A 16,237-nucleotide genomic window follows, 5' to 3' on the forward strand; every position below is an offset into this window, starting at 1 on the left:
TGTTACAGGTTTTCAGTGCAACTAATGCAATGTGCATGTTTTCTGTTTAAGGAAATTGCTAATGTTTTAGACTCTAGAAATCCTTTTATAGGAGGAATTATTTTTAGGTTATTCACATTTAAGAAAACAACCCCATTTTGATAATATTATGAAGCAAACGTGACTAAAATGTCTTGCATTTTTATTTTAGCTTAGCCCCTCATTTGCTGAGTGATTTAAGTAAGATACTAACTAGGCCATGCATCAGTTTCCCTACTTGTAAAGTTGGGAGAAAAATGTTTACTTCTAAAGTGTTCTAACATATACTGATCAAAACTGCTGTACTGTAAGGTTTTACTGACTTAAGCCTTTTCATATTTGTTTTTTAATGCTTTGAAAGGTCATCTTTACTTGAAACAATAAAGCATCATTTTCTTTTTCAGAGGTAAAAGGGGGCTTTCAGAAGCGCCATCCCCAGAAGAGATCAGTATGCTTATGCAAAAACACTTGATTGGCAAGGTTTTTATCTGGATTACAAGTCCAATAAAATATGCCAGATCAAGGAAAAACAAAGGTTGCTACACATGTGATCAGGGGTTTCTAGGACTGGATAAAAAAACACCAAAGCATAGTGTACTTGATATCGGAGAATATTAGAACTTAAACTTAATGTAATATGCATGCACTTGGCTGAGGAGGAGCTAGAATCTTTGGGTGCCTGTACACATGCCTGAAGCCTGTTTCAATGTGCTAATTAGTACACATTGGAGCAGACCTGATTAATCTGCTAATGAATGCTGATTTATTTACATGCTCCAGGAGCCTCGGCTTTTTGTGTATTTGGCATCCCCGTGTTTCAAAATGGTGGCGGGGCACTTTTAATTGAAGCTTATTCAACAAGCTTTAGTTAAAGCCTCCCAGGTGCACTGAATACACAAGACAGTGCGTGTGCTTTAACTAAAGCACTGTCCCCCTATACCCCCCACCTTTCAGAGCACTTGTAAAGACACCCTTTAGAACTAAACCTTTTCAAAATAACTAATTGCTTAACAGACACAGGGAAGCTGTCAAAGTGTTCAGGAAACCTTTGTATGAATTTTTTTGGTAAGACGTGGAACGAAGAGTAAAAATATGCAGTTGAAACAGTTAAATGCAACTTTAAATATCCACGTGTTTGTGTGTTTACCATTTTTTTAGCATTGCCTGTCTTAATCAACTGTGTCAGTAATTTTGTCTATTTTAGATGCGTGTGCAGACAAAGCAAAAGTGGAAGAAAGTGAACAGAAAGCAGCAGAATTTTCTAAAAAGGTAAGGTTATATATCATTAATTTTTAAAGAAATGGAAATCTATGGTAAGAACCTTAATCAAAATGCTTTATCATATTTATTTACATGACAGTAATTGATTTCTGATTATGTTCAATACTTGACAACGTTACTGCATAATTTGTTATTGCAAGGCTTGATATTTATAGATCAGCTCTTGTGGTTTTAGTTGTTGACGTAAGTTATTTGCAGGTAACAAGAGAATTTATAACCATGAAGATTGACAATAGTTTACCTGAACTCTTTGTATTATACTAATTCAGAAAATAGAATTTAAAGGCCTAGTTGTTCAAATATTTGAACAAGTATGAAGTAAACAATAAGACATACAAAAACTATACCTCTTGGTTCCAGAATACCTTTTATTAGACCAGCTGGGAAATAGCAAGGAAATTGTCTTTTTCTTCAAGCTTTCAGGATCAAAGATTTTAAACTTCATTGCAAAACAGCAAGAAAGATTTTTTTTTTTATCTCCCTGACTGCCATCTGATACCTCCAGAGAAGGAATTCTATCTGATCTACACATCAAAGAGCTACTCAAGGCAGCTTACAAAGACACTCTCATGGACCCAGAGGGACAGCCTTCCATCTTCAGCTCCCTCCACACAAAAATGAAGTTTATTTCCCACCTATGGGGACTTCTTACCATCCTGTACCATCTATTCTTTTCCTAAAGCCTGACAAAGGGACTTAGATCCCAAAAGTTTGCAGAAAAGGACAATTTTCTTGCGATTTTTCCAATAATTTTCTTGCGATTTTGGTCTAATAAAAGGTATCATTTTGGAACCAAGAGTTCTAGTTTTTTGTATGTTGTTTTGTCTCAAACCAACCCAGCTACCAGGTACACCCAAGTAAACAATAACACATGCAGTGAATAAAATACAGCTTTGTTTGCCTCTATGTTTTCTTCTTCAGTATCTAAGGAGGTTCCCTAAATTCTAGGAGATAGTTAACTATTGTCGCAAATGTCAGTGTTCTCACTTAATTCATTTGGAATAATATAACTTTCAGGCTTGTTTCTCTTGTGAAGTCTCTCTAACTTTATTCCTCCCTCTTGTCTTTCATGGTAGAAGTATAAGGATATTCTTTCTGTGACATAAACCTTTCATATGAATCTAAATTGGTTTCTTTTCTGATTAGTTTTTACATATCCGTTTAGTTAGCTATACAAGATGTCTCTAACCATAAAACATTCGTTTTATCAAGGTTCTGCTTATATAAGCTTAATTTAAAAGTTCAGTTTAAACTTCTAAACTGGTTTCAACAGGAAATTGATGAACATTTCAGCTTGTTTTTATTCTTGACTCTGTTATTGGTCAGTACATACCTTTTGTGATCACAACAAAATGCCTACATCTATCTGTGAAAGAAAATACCTGTGAAAGTGCTCTAGTTCAGAATCCTATAACTACTAGGGCTTTGTGAAGCTTTGGTTGCTGATTCGATTTGGTGGCCGAATCCCTGAATCTGAATCAAATCAGGAGACCCTTTAATGTCTCCGAATCGAATTGGAACCATCCAAATCGATTCGGAAAGATTCGATGATTCAGACATAGACACAGCTTTAAATCTTTTTTCTTCATATCTCAAGGTACCAGGTGGCTCATGAATGCTGAGATACTGGGGCAGATGGAATGTCCCACAGGAGCACTTGAAGGGGAGGTCCTCAGCACATGTGACAGTAGACCCAGAACTGTACCAGAGGCACTTCTGGTCCACTTCTGGGTCCGTCAGGGAGTGTGCTGGGGGACCCCTCCCCCCATGCCTCCCCAGCTCAGCGACTGGTGCCTCCTGGGTCTGGTGGGGGGCACTCAGGGTTCCCCTATGGCTGATCGCTGAGCTAGGTTTGCTGCTGAGTGCGCAGGGCTCCCCCCACGCTCCTGTCAGATGCTTCACTCACCTGACCATTGCAGTATTCACGAGCCGTGCCTGGTATCTCGAGGTATGTAGAAAAAACATTTAAAGCTGTGTGTATGGCTGAATTGCTGATTCTCTGAATCAGCATTGAATCTTCAGATTTGTATTCGGCTGAATTGAATCGGGACAGTGATCCGAGTCAATGAATCCAATCACTGTCCCTGATTTGGGCTGAATCCTAATCCAAATCTAATATGGCCTGTTTCACACGTACCTAGTAACTACTCTTAAGGTTGCAGATGGACATAATACTTAAAACATTTAAAATGCTGTTTAAGCTGCCAGCACATACAAGTGGACAGCAAGCTTTCAGTGACTGTTGTTTAGCTAGTCCTTTTGGGCATCCTCCATTTCACTGCTCTTCATCTTTTCCCAACTCCTGCATGGCAAGTGGCTGCTCTGGTACACATCCAGAGCTCTGCTGTCTCAACCTGTGGTACCTGGATTTTACCTAGTTCACATCATTCCAGGCTGATTTGGGCTATTGGGGGGTGGTCAGATGGGTAGAGAAGGTACCCCAACTTCTGAGTTCCTGGGTTGCTGCCTAGCATCTCTGTAACTATTAAACAGTAGAAGGCACTAGTTAATTTCATTCATTGGCAGTTAAAGTAGAGAACTTGGGGAGCTCCCTGGAGCATCCAGCTACCAATGAAGAGAGAAGCAAGTGTCCAGGTAATACCCTTTAACTAACTGGTACCGCTTTACCCCCACATCAGTCTGTGATGCACTGAACCCTGGGACATTTTGCCAAGAACTGAAGTAAATTGAGTTGTTTGGAGAAAAGTATATTTTTGAAGACACAAACTCTGACAGCCCCAGAGCACCCAGAAGCAGGGGTCTAGGCAGCCCCCTCTTTCCTCCCACCCACTCACACTTTGTTACCCCCAGTCAGTGTACTACCACACAGATTTTGGTAAAGTGTGGTTGGATGAATGGTTTTTATTGATTTGCTCTTTATTGAACTCAGTGTTAAGTAGAAAGGAGATCAGGTAATTGCCATCGTGGGGGAAGCTGATGTCATCATCTTTGTCTTCCTCCCCTGCTTAGGGAATAATAGGGAACTGGGGCACTAGCCCAAGGGTAGGCAGCCTCAGACACAGGTGCCGGTGTGTGTCATGTGAAGGCATTTTGCTTGGCACATACACCTCAGAACAGACAGCTGGGAAGGGGTCAGGGCTGCACTGCCGCAATAAGGATTGGGCCCCTTGCAGCTCCCCTGCTGTCCACGACTGGCTTGCCAACATCATACAAGTTGAGGCTGTGGGTATTTTTGGCACACTGCCCAAAAATGTTGCTGGAAGACATGTTAGTCTGGGTATTCACTATCATCACCCCTTAGTGGCAGTTTGACAGCACTGCATTACCTAAAATGTGACTGATCTACTTAGAAGCCTTGGAAATATATGTGCGAACACCTCTGAACTGGTTCCCAATCAGTGACATTCTTAGAATGTTATGTATGCTAAATATTACTATCTTGTATTATTTACATTTTCACCTTTATAGGTGGCATATATTGTTAAAATTGACAAGGAATCTTTTACTAAATATTATTGAAATATATATCCTTATTTCTTTATTGGGACTGTGTCTTAAAGGAGTTGAAATGATTTATATGTCAGTAATATCTATTGAGTTGATTTCCCATTCATTTATTAAAAACCCCCCCAACCTTTTTGTCATTTTGCTTTCTCAAAGTTGGCACATTCCACATATCAAAGTTAGGCAAATGGCATTTTCAGAGTACTTTCTGAATTTTTCAGAAACTATTTCTGTGCACTGACCTCAAATTGTACAGAATGCAGGGTGCTGTAGCACCTCAGACTTCTGTGAGGCATGAGCTTTAGTAGCTACAGTCTACTTTGTCAAATGCTATGAACAGCCTTGCAGAGTGAAATGGTGCTAAACCAAAAGTAGTAAAGTAATTTTCAATTAGTATGTTAATGGATAATTAGAAGGTGTTTGGTAGCATTTCCTTTTGTTATTTATTTAAGCCTAAGTGCTGGATATATAACCTAGCCTTGAAATTTTAATGGCTGCTCTTCCACAATGTTGAGTGCAGATAGCATACACCCACAGTCTGAATGCTGATCTGTTCTAAGAATCCTCTTTTACCCTAAGAAGTCTCTTTTGGAACGTGAAATACATGTTTCAAAATTCCAGTGTGATGTGCTGGTATTTTTATTCACTTAGTTCTGCCCTTAATATTTTTCTAGATGTCATTTAAATCAGAACATTATAGATGCCTGAGCACTGGAGGATGCTTGTCTGTGTACAGAATTTCCTCTAGCATGATTTATAAATGAGATCTTGGGATATTTGTCACAGATATTGGATTTTATATTCTTATAGGGGGAGAAAGCTTTAAGGAATCCTCTTTAGGAAAGTTGATGGTTTTTACACAAGCTGAAGTGAAGAAAAGTAAAATAATAATATCCCCCGATGCATTAGAGTAGAAATTATTTTAGTACTATATTTAGAAAAGGGATGTATTTCAAACTGGGCTTCCAAATCAGGGTTTATCATGTCTGCTTGAGGCACATCTTTCAGTAAATTTAGTAAATACTACATCATGAGTTTCAGACCTGCATCTTCAGAATATATTACATTCTGTTACTGCTGAATGTAATGGGTGTGGTAGTACATTGGTAGGACTAGTTAATGTCAAACCCTCAACTATATGTCTGATTAGATGCTGAAGATTTTTTTTTTTCTTGTTTCTTTTTATTCAGTCATACTCACGAACTTCTAGGATGTGATTTTTCTCCTGAGAAACCTAATTTACAAGGCTTCACTATGCCATTTACTTGACAATGAACTTCTAAATAAATTTTATAATTTTAGGAGACAGAACTTTAGTTCTCCTTCTATTAAACTATGCTACCTGCAGGAGTTACTACATTTGAAACTGTATTAAAGCATACTCCTACTAGCTTCTATTTACTTACTGAGGTAGTTTAAAATAACCATGGAAATACCTTTGTAACAACTTAATATTTGCAGGATTAGATAATACAGTGCAAGTTTTAGCATCCCTATGTTACATATGAATACAAAGCATTATTGTGGTTTTAGACCCTTCCTAAGTGGGGAGGGAGACTGCGTCAAATACGAAATAGCTTACTAGTTTAAAACCAAGGTATTTGAAGTCAGAGACCTCAAGGGCATACTTTATTCTTAACAGTAGTTCAGAATACTTAGCTATTTGTACTATTTTAACTTTAACATTTATAAAACGTTGAGTAAAATTGCTGAGTATAAATGTTCAGGTTTACAAGAACAATTTGTGATATAGCTGGATTTCAGTGACCACTGTATGAATACCAAATGGCCAGAAGAGGTGTCCTGTGTGTTGTTGCCAATTGAGCAATCATTGTAATGGCCCAGAAGTGCTTCTGTTACTATATAATGCAATAGATGTAAATTTTTCCTAGAACTACAGTATTTAGTGTGGGCATAAGTGAATCTGGCTCTAATATAACGGTGCTGGTCATTTCAGTTTGATGAAGAATTCAGTGCTCGACAAGAGGCACAGACTGAGCTTCAGAAACGAGAGGAGAAAATAAAAGAACTGGAGTCAGAAATCCAGCAGCTACGAGCTCGGGTAATGAAAAAATGTGTCTCATTGAGTTCCAAAGAAGAAAAATACAGTTAGAATCTAAATAATGTTACCAAAATTTTTCATGGTATTCCTAAATTTTGTTACATATTGCTCTTGATCTTATTTTTAACAACAGAACATTACTTGCAGACACGTGGGGACAACTTCCAAAATAGCAATGGAGATAATATCTTATTTTGTCATATGTTAACATATGCTCAGTATGGCATAGCCAATTTGCTTATAGAGCGTAAATCATGAGGGTGTGAAAAGTTTGACATAGCAACTTTTTTCTCCTGAATGATCCAAGTTACCAGTTTTCATGGCTTAAAATAGTATGATACAATGCACTGTTTGCACAGATTTTCTCCAGTGTTTCCAAAAGCCCACATTTCATAGTCATCAGTTATGCATAGTCTATTATAAAACTATTCAGTAAAAGCTCAGATTAAGACTCAGGTTTTATTTTTTGGGAATCACTAAGCAAGGTTTCCTATGAGACATAGAACAGCCCATTTAAGATTTTGAATAGGTAGGTGGGGTGGAGTGTGTGACTGGTGGTATTGACTGGCAGCCAAGACCAGAGCTCTTAGTGGTGGAAAACTTATTGTATGTGTGCAACGCAGTTGAAAGGGGGTATGATTATACCACTATACCATTCCTGGAGACATAATATTAAGTTCTACTACAGATAATTGTCTGCTACAAATAACTGACCTACCTTTTGTATTAGAAAATTGAAACAGTAAAGCTATACAAGACAAGCTAACCTTTGAGAGTTGCAATGAATAGTTTCTATTGCAGTATATTTTGCTTAGAACCTTGTTTTTTAAGCTGGCTTATTTAAAGTTTATTTAAGTCACTGGATTGAGATCTCGGTTTTGACTTACAAAAATATTTACTGATTTTGACTTCCAAAAACCATGTTTTATACATCACAACTTTTCTACATTGTGGGGGAATTCTCATAGACCAAGTAAAGTTAACCAGGTTTAAATGGGAGCTACAAATTAACTCCTCTCTAGCAGAGCATTCCAAGACCTTATATTTTTGTCAGAATCTCTCTGTTTCCCTCAAAACAATACTTTCTGCATTATATCTGCAGATATGTGTACTTCAGATGAAGAAATATGCCATACTAAATTAAGTCTGTGGAATCACAGAAAATAGTTTCTATCATCTCAAATACTTAAGATTTTTCTACTTGGCTTAGTTGCATTTTCTAGTCATGAATTTTTTGGAAAAAATTTGGTAGCACATTTGGTGGATGGACAAGGTAGTTTTATATACTCTCCTTTCCCAGCTGCTGTTTTAGAAGACAACAGCTGAGGTTAAATATTACAGCGTTTACAAGCATAAGACAGTAAATTGATTTAAAAGCAAATTAATCCAATTTTATTAATTAGTGTCCACTTAAATTGCCGTTGATTAACGTGCTAGAATGCATGAATGCTGCGTGCACTCAGCAGCTGGGGGGGCACGGCAAGCTCCAGCAGGTGGCGGCGGTGCTGTTGGTGGTGGGAGCAGCAGTAAGTGGAGGTGTGGTGGCAAGCTCTTATCATTGGTCGGCGGCCACTTGCAGACACCACCAGCAGGGGCAGCCTGTGGCAATCATGGACCACCTGCAGATGCCAGTGGTGTCGGCGGTGAGGGTAGGGTCATGTTGAAAGGTGCGGGGGTGAACTGCCAGACTCAGGGGGTACACGTGCACCCATGTGTACCCCCTATATGTCGCCAATGCTAGAATTTCTGCAAGGGTCCCTGTTAAGTGGGGTTCCAGTAGAACAGATAGGATTCTCTTTTTGTAGGCATTTAATTCCATGTAATTATTTGCCTTGTGTGACTGTAGAATTGGAGGTTGTTAGAACTGGCTGTTGTTAGAACTGGCCAGCAGAAGTGGTGGCAGAGCCATGTGCCGCTTGAGATGGGATGAGCCCAGCTGGAGCAGCAAGGGCTCAGCTGCACTTTCCCCCGCCTGCAGCAGTCAGTCCCAAGCAGCACATGGCTCTGCCGCGGCTTCTGCTGTCCGGTGCAGACCCGGCCAGGCTCCTCCCATTCCCAGCAGCATGTGAGGAACTGACTTCAGCTGCATGCCGGTTCTGACCAGTGCAGACCCAAATGGGCTTCTCCCATCCCCAGCACCAAGCAGCTGAAACCAGCTTCTCATGTGCTGTTGGGGACAGGAGGAACCCAGCTGGGTCTGCACCAGCCAGCAGAAGCGGCAGCGGAGCCATGTGCCTCTTGGGACGTGACGGGACAAACCTGGCTGGAGCTGCAGGGGCTCAGCTGCACTTTCCCCCTGCTTGTGCTAGTCAGTCCTGAGCAGCACACGGCTCCACTGCTGCTTCTGCTGGCCGGTGCTGACCCAGCCAGGCTTTTCCCATCCCCAGCAGCACGTGGGAAGCTGGCTTCAGCCTCATGTTGCTGTGGATGGGACTGGCCTGGCCAGTTCTGCACTGATCAGCAGAAGTAGCGGTGGAGCCATGTGCTGCTCAGAACTGACCGGCACAGGCAGGGGGAAAGTGCAGCTGAGCTCCTGCAGCTCCAGCCGGGCTCGTCCTGTTCCGACTGGCACATGGCTCTGCTGCCACTTCCGCTGGCTGATGCAGACCCGGCCAGGCTCTTTCTGTCCCCAGCAGCTTGTGAGGAGGCGGCTTCAGCTGCATGCCACCTTTCCTGGCTGGTGCATATCCGGCCGGGTCTGTCCCATCCGGAACAGCATGGGGCTGAAGCCAGTTTCCCACATGCTGGTGGGGATGCGGTGAGCCCAGCTGGGTCTGCACTGGCCAGCAGAAGCAGGGCAGAGCCGTGTGCCACTCAGGACTGACCAGTGCAGGAAAGGGAAAAATGGAGCTGAGCCCTTGCTGCTCTGGCTGTGCTCATACTGGCCTGAGCAGCACATAGTTCCGCCGCCACCTCTCCTTCCTGGTGCTGACTGGGCCAGAGCTGCAACCCAGCTGCTGCTTCCCTTCCCTAGTGCTGGCCCAGCTCGACCCTGCACAGCCCAAGCAGCACAGCATGGGGAAAGCTTTCCTGGGCTTACCTGCAGTGCAGGGCCCTTTCCAGTCCCGTGCAGCAAAGCAGAACCTGGCTCAAACACTGTTTCCCCTCACGGGCGCTACAGGTTCTGGCCCAGCCTCCTCCCCCTCCACAACCTGCAAACCTGGCCTGAGTCAGGGGTGGGGTGAGGCCAGCTGGGTCAGACTGAGGTCAGGGTTGGTTGTCTCGCAGCCAGAACCCAAGGAAACAGCCTGAGGTCCTGCAGGTGGCGGGAGTTGCTGCCGGAGGCTTTTAGGGAGGCAGCCGCCATTAGCTGGGTTTTGAAGGGGCTCTGTGGGCTGGAGGGAAGTGCTTGGTGGATCTGGCCTGCGGGCTGTATTTTGCCCACCCCTGTCTTAGCAAAATTATTTAGTGTAAGATGAAATGGTGTAAATGAATTAAAATAGAAATTTTTGATTAAAAAAAAAATGACCTAGCTAAATTTAAAATATAGAGTAGTTCTCTCCACAGCCACACCAGACAATCATATTAAATCTTTTGTCTTGCAGTTAATGGAGGCTTTAGTATACCCAATTTCAGACTTATAGCTTTGCAAAAGTGAAATTATTAATCAGACCCAGGAACAAAATTTTCACTCTGATTATTAGTCTTTAGCTAAATTATTATGAAAGATTCCATGGAGTAGTGAAAATTTAAATATGGCAGGCTGCCTATAATAATGATTAATTTTAACTCATTAGCTTACTTTTATCAGCTCTATGAATATCCACCTGAAAAAAAATACTTATGGAGTTTATATTCTTGTTTCCAAATGTCTGTTCATTTAGTCATTTGATGATAGAATATATTAAAAATGTTTAACAAAAGGTATCTGTGCAGTTTTCCTGAAGGTAGAACAGAAGTACATTTAAGTTTGGATCAAAAGCCCATGTGACTTTAGCTTATAGGTCAGTCTGAAGAGTACTTTTTGCCCTGAAAGCTTGTGCAAAATCTCTTTTAATAATACACTTGTTAAAACAAATGAACAAACAAAAACCCCTACAAATCTTTAAGTAATTGACTAATTGAAATATTCCAGTGTTAAGCCTGAGTCCTAAGTCTTAATGAAACATTTCCAAACTGAAATTCAATGTTGTTGGTTGTGTTTTGTACTATTTACTAGTTATATGTGAGCCATGTAATAATGGGTTCCATAGGTTCAGCTGCAAACTGAATTAGATCAATCAATATTTGCTAAAATATTTCCACATAATAGTTTTTTTTTGCTTATCTGTAGCTGTTGTTACTATTAGCTATTGGGATTATAAATGTTATGATCAGTGTGGGAAGAAACATTTGCATAGGTTGGAATGAAAAAGTTGTTTGAAAAATATCAATACAGTAAAAGCTTTGTTATCCGGCACCCATGGGGAATATGGATAACAAAATATGCTGGTTAATTGAGAGGCCCGAACAGGCATTTTTGCCTGTTTGGGCTGCCACTTCTCCCACTGCATCCGGGGCGTTGCTGCCCCTTCCATGGCATCGCTGACCCTCCTGCCACATTGCTGACCCTCTCGCAGCCCCCACAGGCCCTGAGGGACAGGGAGGGGGGGCCCTGCACAGCCTGCTATGCCACTTCTGGTTTCACTTTATCTTACAAGCTGGCATGCCAGTTAATAGAACATGCCGACCTGTAAGGTGCCGGTTAACAGAGTTTTTACTGTGTATCGAAATGTAATTTGTGCAAAGAGAAAAGTTTGGTAATACTGGACTATAGGCAGCTGTATCTTTCTTACTTATAAGATGCTACTACTGGCTTGCCATAGGGTTCAGGGCAAGTTGTTTTCAGTTGCAAACTAGGAAAAATAAAACCCAAAAGTGCTAAATTATTGAATTGGGAATTTTCAATGGGACTTAGCAATATCTGTAGTAAGTATTTCAAACACTATCCAGCTAAGGAACATTTCTTCAGCAAGAAAAAAGGGTAACTATTCAGATCTTGATTAGTGTGCTGGAGTACCTAAATTATTAGAATGACTAGCAAATATTTATATAGCCAGGATGATAGTAAAAATGCTATGTTACCTTATGAGTTTTACGAATGAGAATTTATATTGGAAGGAATTGCAGTGGTATAGATGCAAGAGAATGTATTAACTTTATTACATGGGTGGGAAATGCTTAAACTTCACAGATAATATATACAACAAGCAAAAATTACCTGGTGCAGATATTGTGCACCTTTTTTTGGAGTCCTTGCTCCTCTTTGAAAATGGCAGAATATATGGTTGCTTGAAACAGAGATGAATCTAAAGCAAAAATAGCTTGGTTAATTCAAGATACTGTTAATCCTCCCCACCCCCCCCTCAAAATTAAGTCTATTTTTTCTTAAATTTCAGGGTCCTGGACTTCAGTCTAGTCAGTCACCAGCTGGGGTTCCTCTACCATCTCTTCCAGGAGGAATCCCACCACCACCTCCTCCGCCCCCCCCCCCACCATTACCTGGTGCAATCTCACCTCCACCCCCATTGCCTGGAGGGGGTGTACCTGCACCCCCACCCCCACCCCCACCTCTGTTAGGTGGACTACCACCACCACCACTTCTCGGAGGCATACCTCCTCCTCCAGGATTTCCAGTATCACTTCCTTATGGAATGAAGGAAAAGAAGACGTATAAGCCTGAAGTAACTATGAAGAGAATCAACTGGTCAAAGGTATCTTAGTACTTTGTTGCTTTTTTCCCCCCCTTCCATCCTCTCCCACACCCTCCACACAAAGGCTTTTGAGAAGATAAAGTGGTCCAGGATGTGATTTTCTTTGATGTTATTATTAATCCAAGAAATCATCCCATTCATTGTTTCCTCAACCAGAGACCTTATTGTCATCCTGAAGTAATCCTTAAATGTTTATTTTCATATAATATAGTTATAATTATAAACATATATGATAAAATTAGATAATTGTTGTAAAAGTGTAATTCACCTAAAATTAATATTAATTTTTCTTAATGAACAAAACCTGGGAAATGCTGAACATTTATCAAGGATCCATATTATACATTAACTTCTGCAGAGGTTGGATATGAGCATTCATTCTCAGGAGTTTGGCTCATTTTGATGTACTAGCATGTTTTAAAAGGTTCATGTGTAGTTGATTGGTATTATTAGGGTAATGTAACGTGAAGATGAGAAATAATGACTTTTGAAAAGTAACATTTTAGTAATATGTGCAGGCTTAAAACTTAGTGATTTCAATAGCTTAACTTTTAAAAATCAGGAATGAAAAGGCGGAGTAAGTTGCAAGTCTATAATTGTATACGTACAATGTGTATGAATAAGGAAAGAGAACTCTGAGCTGAATTGTAGATAGAGCCATGGAAGAGTCCAAATTGGGAGACCTTGCAAGTGATGTGGAAAAATGTAGAAAGGGGATCTTGGGCCAAATGGAAACCAGATACATGCAAGCTAATTAATACTTGCTCTATAGCTTTGTGTTGCTAGAAGAAGGAATGGGGCTAGAGTACTGCAAAAGAAAATCAGACAAAGGGAGCTATGTTAATGGGGTCCTTCCACGTTGTGAAGCACCAGTTCCTTTTTCCACTTCTTAAGGTGCATCATAATCACTTCAGGGGCTAAGGATGAACCCTAGAACCTTTTTGGGTAGGGACACACATAACACTTAGAACGGTTTAGATGTGAGGTAAACCTGAAGTGGACAGATTTACAACTCTCTTAAACAGGTTTAAAGTCACCTGGAATGGTTTAAAATTGTACCTGGAAAATCAAGTAGGGGTGCACCAATAAAGATTTTGGGGGTTGATACCAATAGCCGATTTTTAAGGAGGCATATTGGCCTATACTGATCCGGTTTCTGATACAGCTGTGTGCAGCTGGTAAGTCTGTTGTGGTGGAAGGGGAGTGGAGGGGGGCAGATCAGTGCATCCCACAGTGAGGGAGGGGGCAGGGGCAGGGGCAGGCGCTGCCCAGCCAGGGCAAGGTGTGGGATGGAGCTGCGATTCATCAAGGGGGAGTGGCTCCTGCCACTGCTTGTACCCTAAGAGGGCATGGGGGGGATATGCCTCCTGATCTGTGCAAGGCAGGGTGGGCAGGCTGGGTCTGGGACTGCCCTGAGCTCTTCTCAATGGGGGCTGGGCTCAGGGCAGGGGCTACAAAGGGGACTGCAGCCACTGCAAATTTTGTCATAGCCTCACTCGCAGTGCTGCTGTGCATGTGGCACAGCCCCAGCTCACCCCTAGCTTAACCCCCGCCTCCACACATGCACGGGGGCCACGGTAGTGGCATCGCTGGGAGCAGGGTTATGGTGAAATTTGGGGTGGCTGCAGCCCCCTCCATAGCCCCCTTCCAGAGCTGGGCCCTGGCTTTGGCTCCAGCCTGCTCACCCCATCCTGTGCAGATCCAGGGGCACAACACCCCCACCCCCGTGTCCTCCCGGGTGCAAGCAGTGGTGGGAACCCCCCCCCCCCCCCCCAACAATAAGCTGAGCCTCTGACCTGTGCCTTGCCCTAGCTGGACAGCACCTGGCCTTGCCCCCTCCCTCACCACAGGGTGGGGGTGATCTGCCCCCCACTCTTTCCACTCCACCAGACTTACCAGTTGTGTGCAACTCTCCACATGCTGCTGGGCTCTGCTTCTTGCTGCCTGCATGCTGCCGTGCACAGGTATGAGCATTTATTGACTAAATTATTGGCCTCATTGGACCAATTTTTGATGCAGGCAATTTTATTTATATTGGTACTGATCCAATATTGGTTCGATGTATCAGTGCACTCCTAAAATCAAGTATTGTTTCAGGGGTGCTCAACCCCCAGCCCAGGGGCCAGACACAGCCTGGAGCACTGTCATCCAACTCGCAGGGCTCTCTATGGGTATGGAAATTTGGTGGTGGGGGATTCAGTACCTGATCTTAGAGCATGGAGGTGGTGCTGGGTTCCAAGGCCCAGTCCCAGTGTTCAGGGATGGGAGGGGGTGGCTCCAGGCCACCCAGGGCCAAATCTTGGTACATGGGGAGGCAGGGAGGACCTTCTGGGTGGTGAAAAGTGTGAGTTTAACCACTCCCTCCTCCCCTTCTTCCCCAAGTCTTGCAACCGCGCTGCAGCAGACTTCAATTCTGAATTGCAGTCTGTTGGACTTCATTGAACTCATTTAGAAAATCAGGGAAAGCAGAAAAGTGAAAATGCTCCCAGTCCTACTGGTCACCCACCCAAATGGATCTCCAAAGTATAGGTGGAAGCAACTCTTCCCTGCCCCTACTCCCACACCCACTTGCCGACTGCAGGGCATGCTTGACTGGGTGTTTACCCTGGTGTCGGAGGCACAGAACTTCACAAAATTGTGAACCAGTTCCCCGTGGCATTTGGGAATTGTTCAGTTGTTGTGTGTCTGCACTCTTCGTTGATTCTGACCTATAGTTTCCTTCCAAATGCTGATAAGTTCACAAGTACCTTCTCATTGTTTTGTGTGAGACGTTTTTGGTTTCATCAGTTGCTGGAAGAGAATCAATGGAATCCTAAGCCCAATACTTTGCATCATCCTGGCACTTAAGCAATAGTATAACTGACTTACAAAAACAAATATATGGCTAAAGTATGTTTGTATAGCCAAATTCTATGAGTGTGATGTACTTCGGAATTTCTGTGCACAGTACAGAACAATTTGGGGATTCCGTGGTGGGAGAAGCCTTCAGCGTTTCTGTTCTGTGGCATGGCCTGCACAGGGCAACCTATAGGAAGCATATACTAGGGTTCTGTATTGCTGTTCTAGAGAGCCTAGGGCAGTGGTTCTCAACTTTTTTGAACTTGAGGCACCTTTCCACAACTTTTGTGAATTCAGTGGCACTCCAATTTCAAAAACAAACTTAAAGATTACAGTGCTTGCTTCCTTGCAGAGACACTGGCAGTAGAAATGGGATTGTCCAGGGAAGGATAAGCCTGAGCCTGGGCCTATTTGTTTAGTTTATCTGCATACCTCTTTATACCACCTAGCTTATCTCCTCAGACCTTATTGCACCCTTCAAAAGGTCTGGCTGCAGGCACCACAGGATTCCCAACGCCCTGGTTGAGAATCACTGGTTTAGGGTTTTAACTTCAACTCTCTGTCTTCTAAAGATGCTTCCACTGTGTTCCTTCTCAGCTTTTAACGTTTTGTCTCCAAATGTAGTTTTAGATAATTATCTGGTCATTTCTTAAAAGGTTTGTATCTTGAAATATTCTGAAATAATCTGTAACAAAATACAAAAAAAAAATCCTGAGGCAAATGCTTTTTAACAAATAACATACAAACTTATATGATCACAAATAGCTATTTTAAAAGGTATTAATTTATAATGATATTAAATTATTTGTTCAGTTTTTCAAAGGCATATAGTGAAAATAAACATTTTTATTCTGTTTCTAAATAAATATCTAAATATCAC

The 16,237-nt window shown here is 42.0% G+C and overlaps 1 protein-coding gene across 4 annotated transcripts in view; it reads left to right on the top strand.

Moving 5' to 3' along the window:
• Window positions 1–16,237, top strand: part of DIAPH2 (diaphanous related formin 2) — a 768,551-nt gene that overhangs the window by 153,832 nt on the left and 598,482 nt on the right. For all 4 annotated transcript variants that reach the window (XM_090061442.1, XM_090061443.1, XM_090061444.1 and 1 more), the window contains 3 exons: window positions 1,223–1,287; window positions 6,722–6,826; window positions 12,205–12,519. In XM_090061442.1, coding sequence (XP_089917568.1) covers window positions 1,223–1,287; window positions 6,722–6,826; window positions 12,205–12,519 — 485 coding nt within the window. The remainder of the gene's footprint in view (window positions 1–1,222; window positions 1,288–6,721; window positions 6,827–12,204; window positions 12,520–16,237) is intronic.

Source organism: Crocodylus siamensis, chromosome 8, assembly GCF_052110815.1.
Source record: "Crocodylus siamensis isolate JL-2025a chromosome 8, ASM5211081v1, whole genome shotgun sequence".
Classification (NCBI taxonomy): Eukaryota; Metazoa; Chordata; order Crocodylia; family Crocodylidae; genus Crocodylus; species Crocodylus siamensis.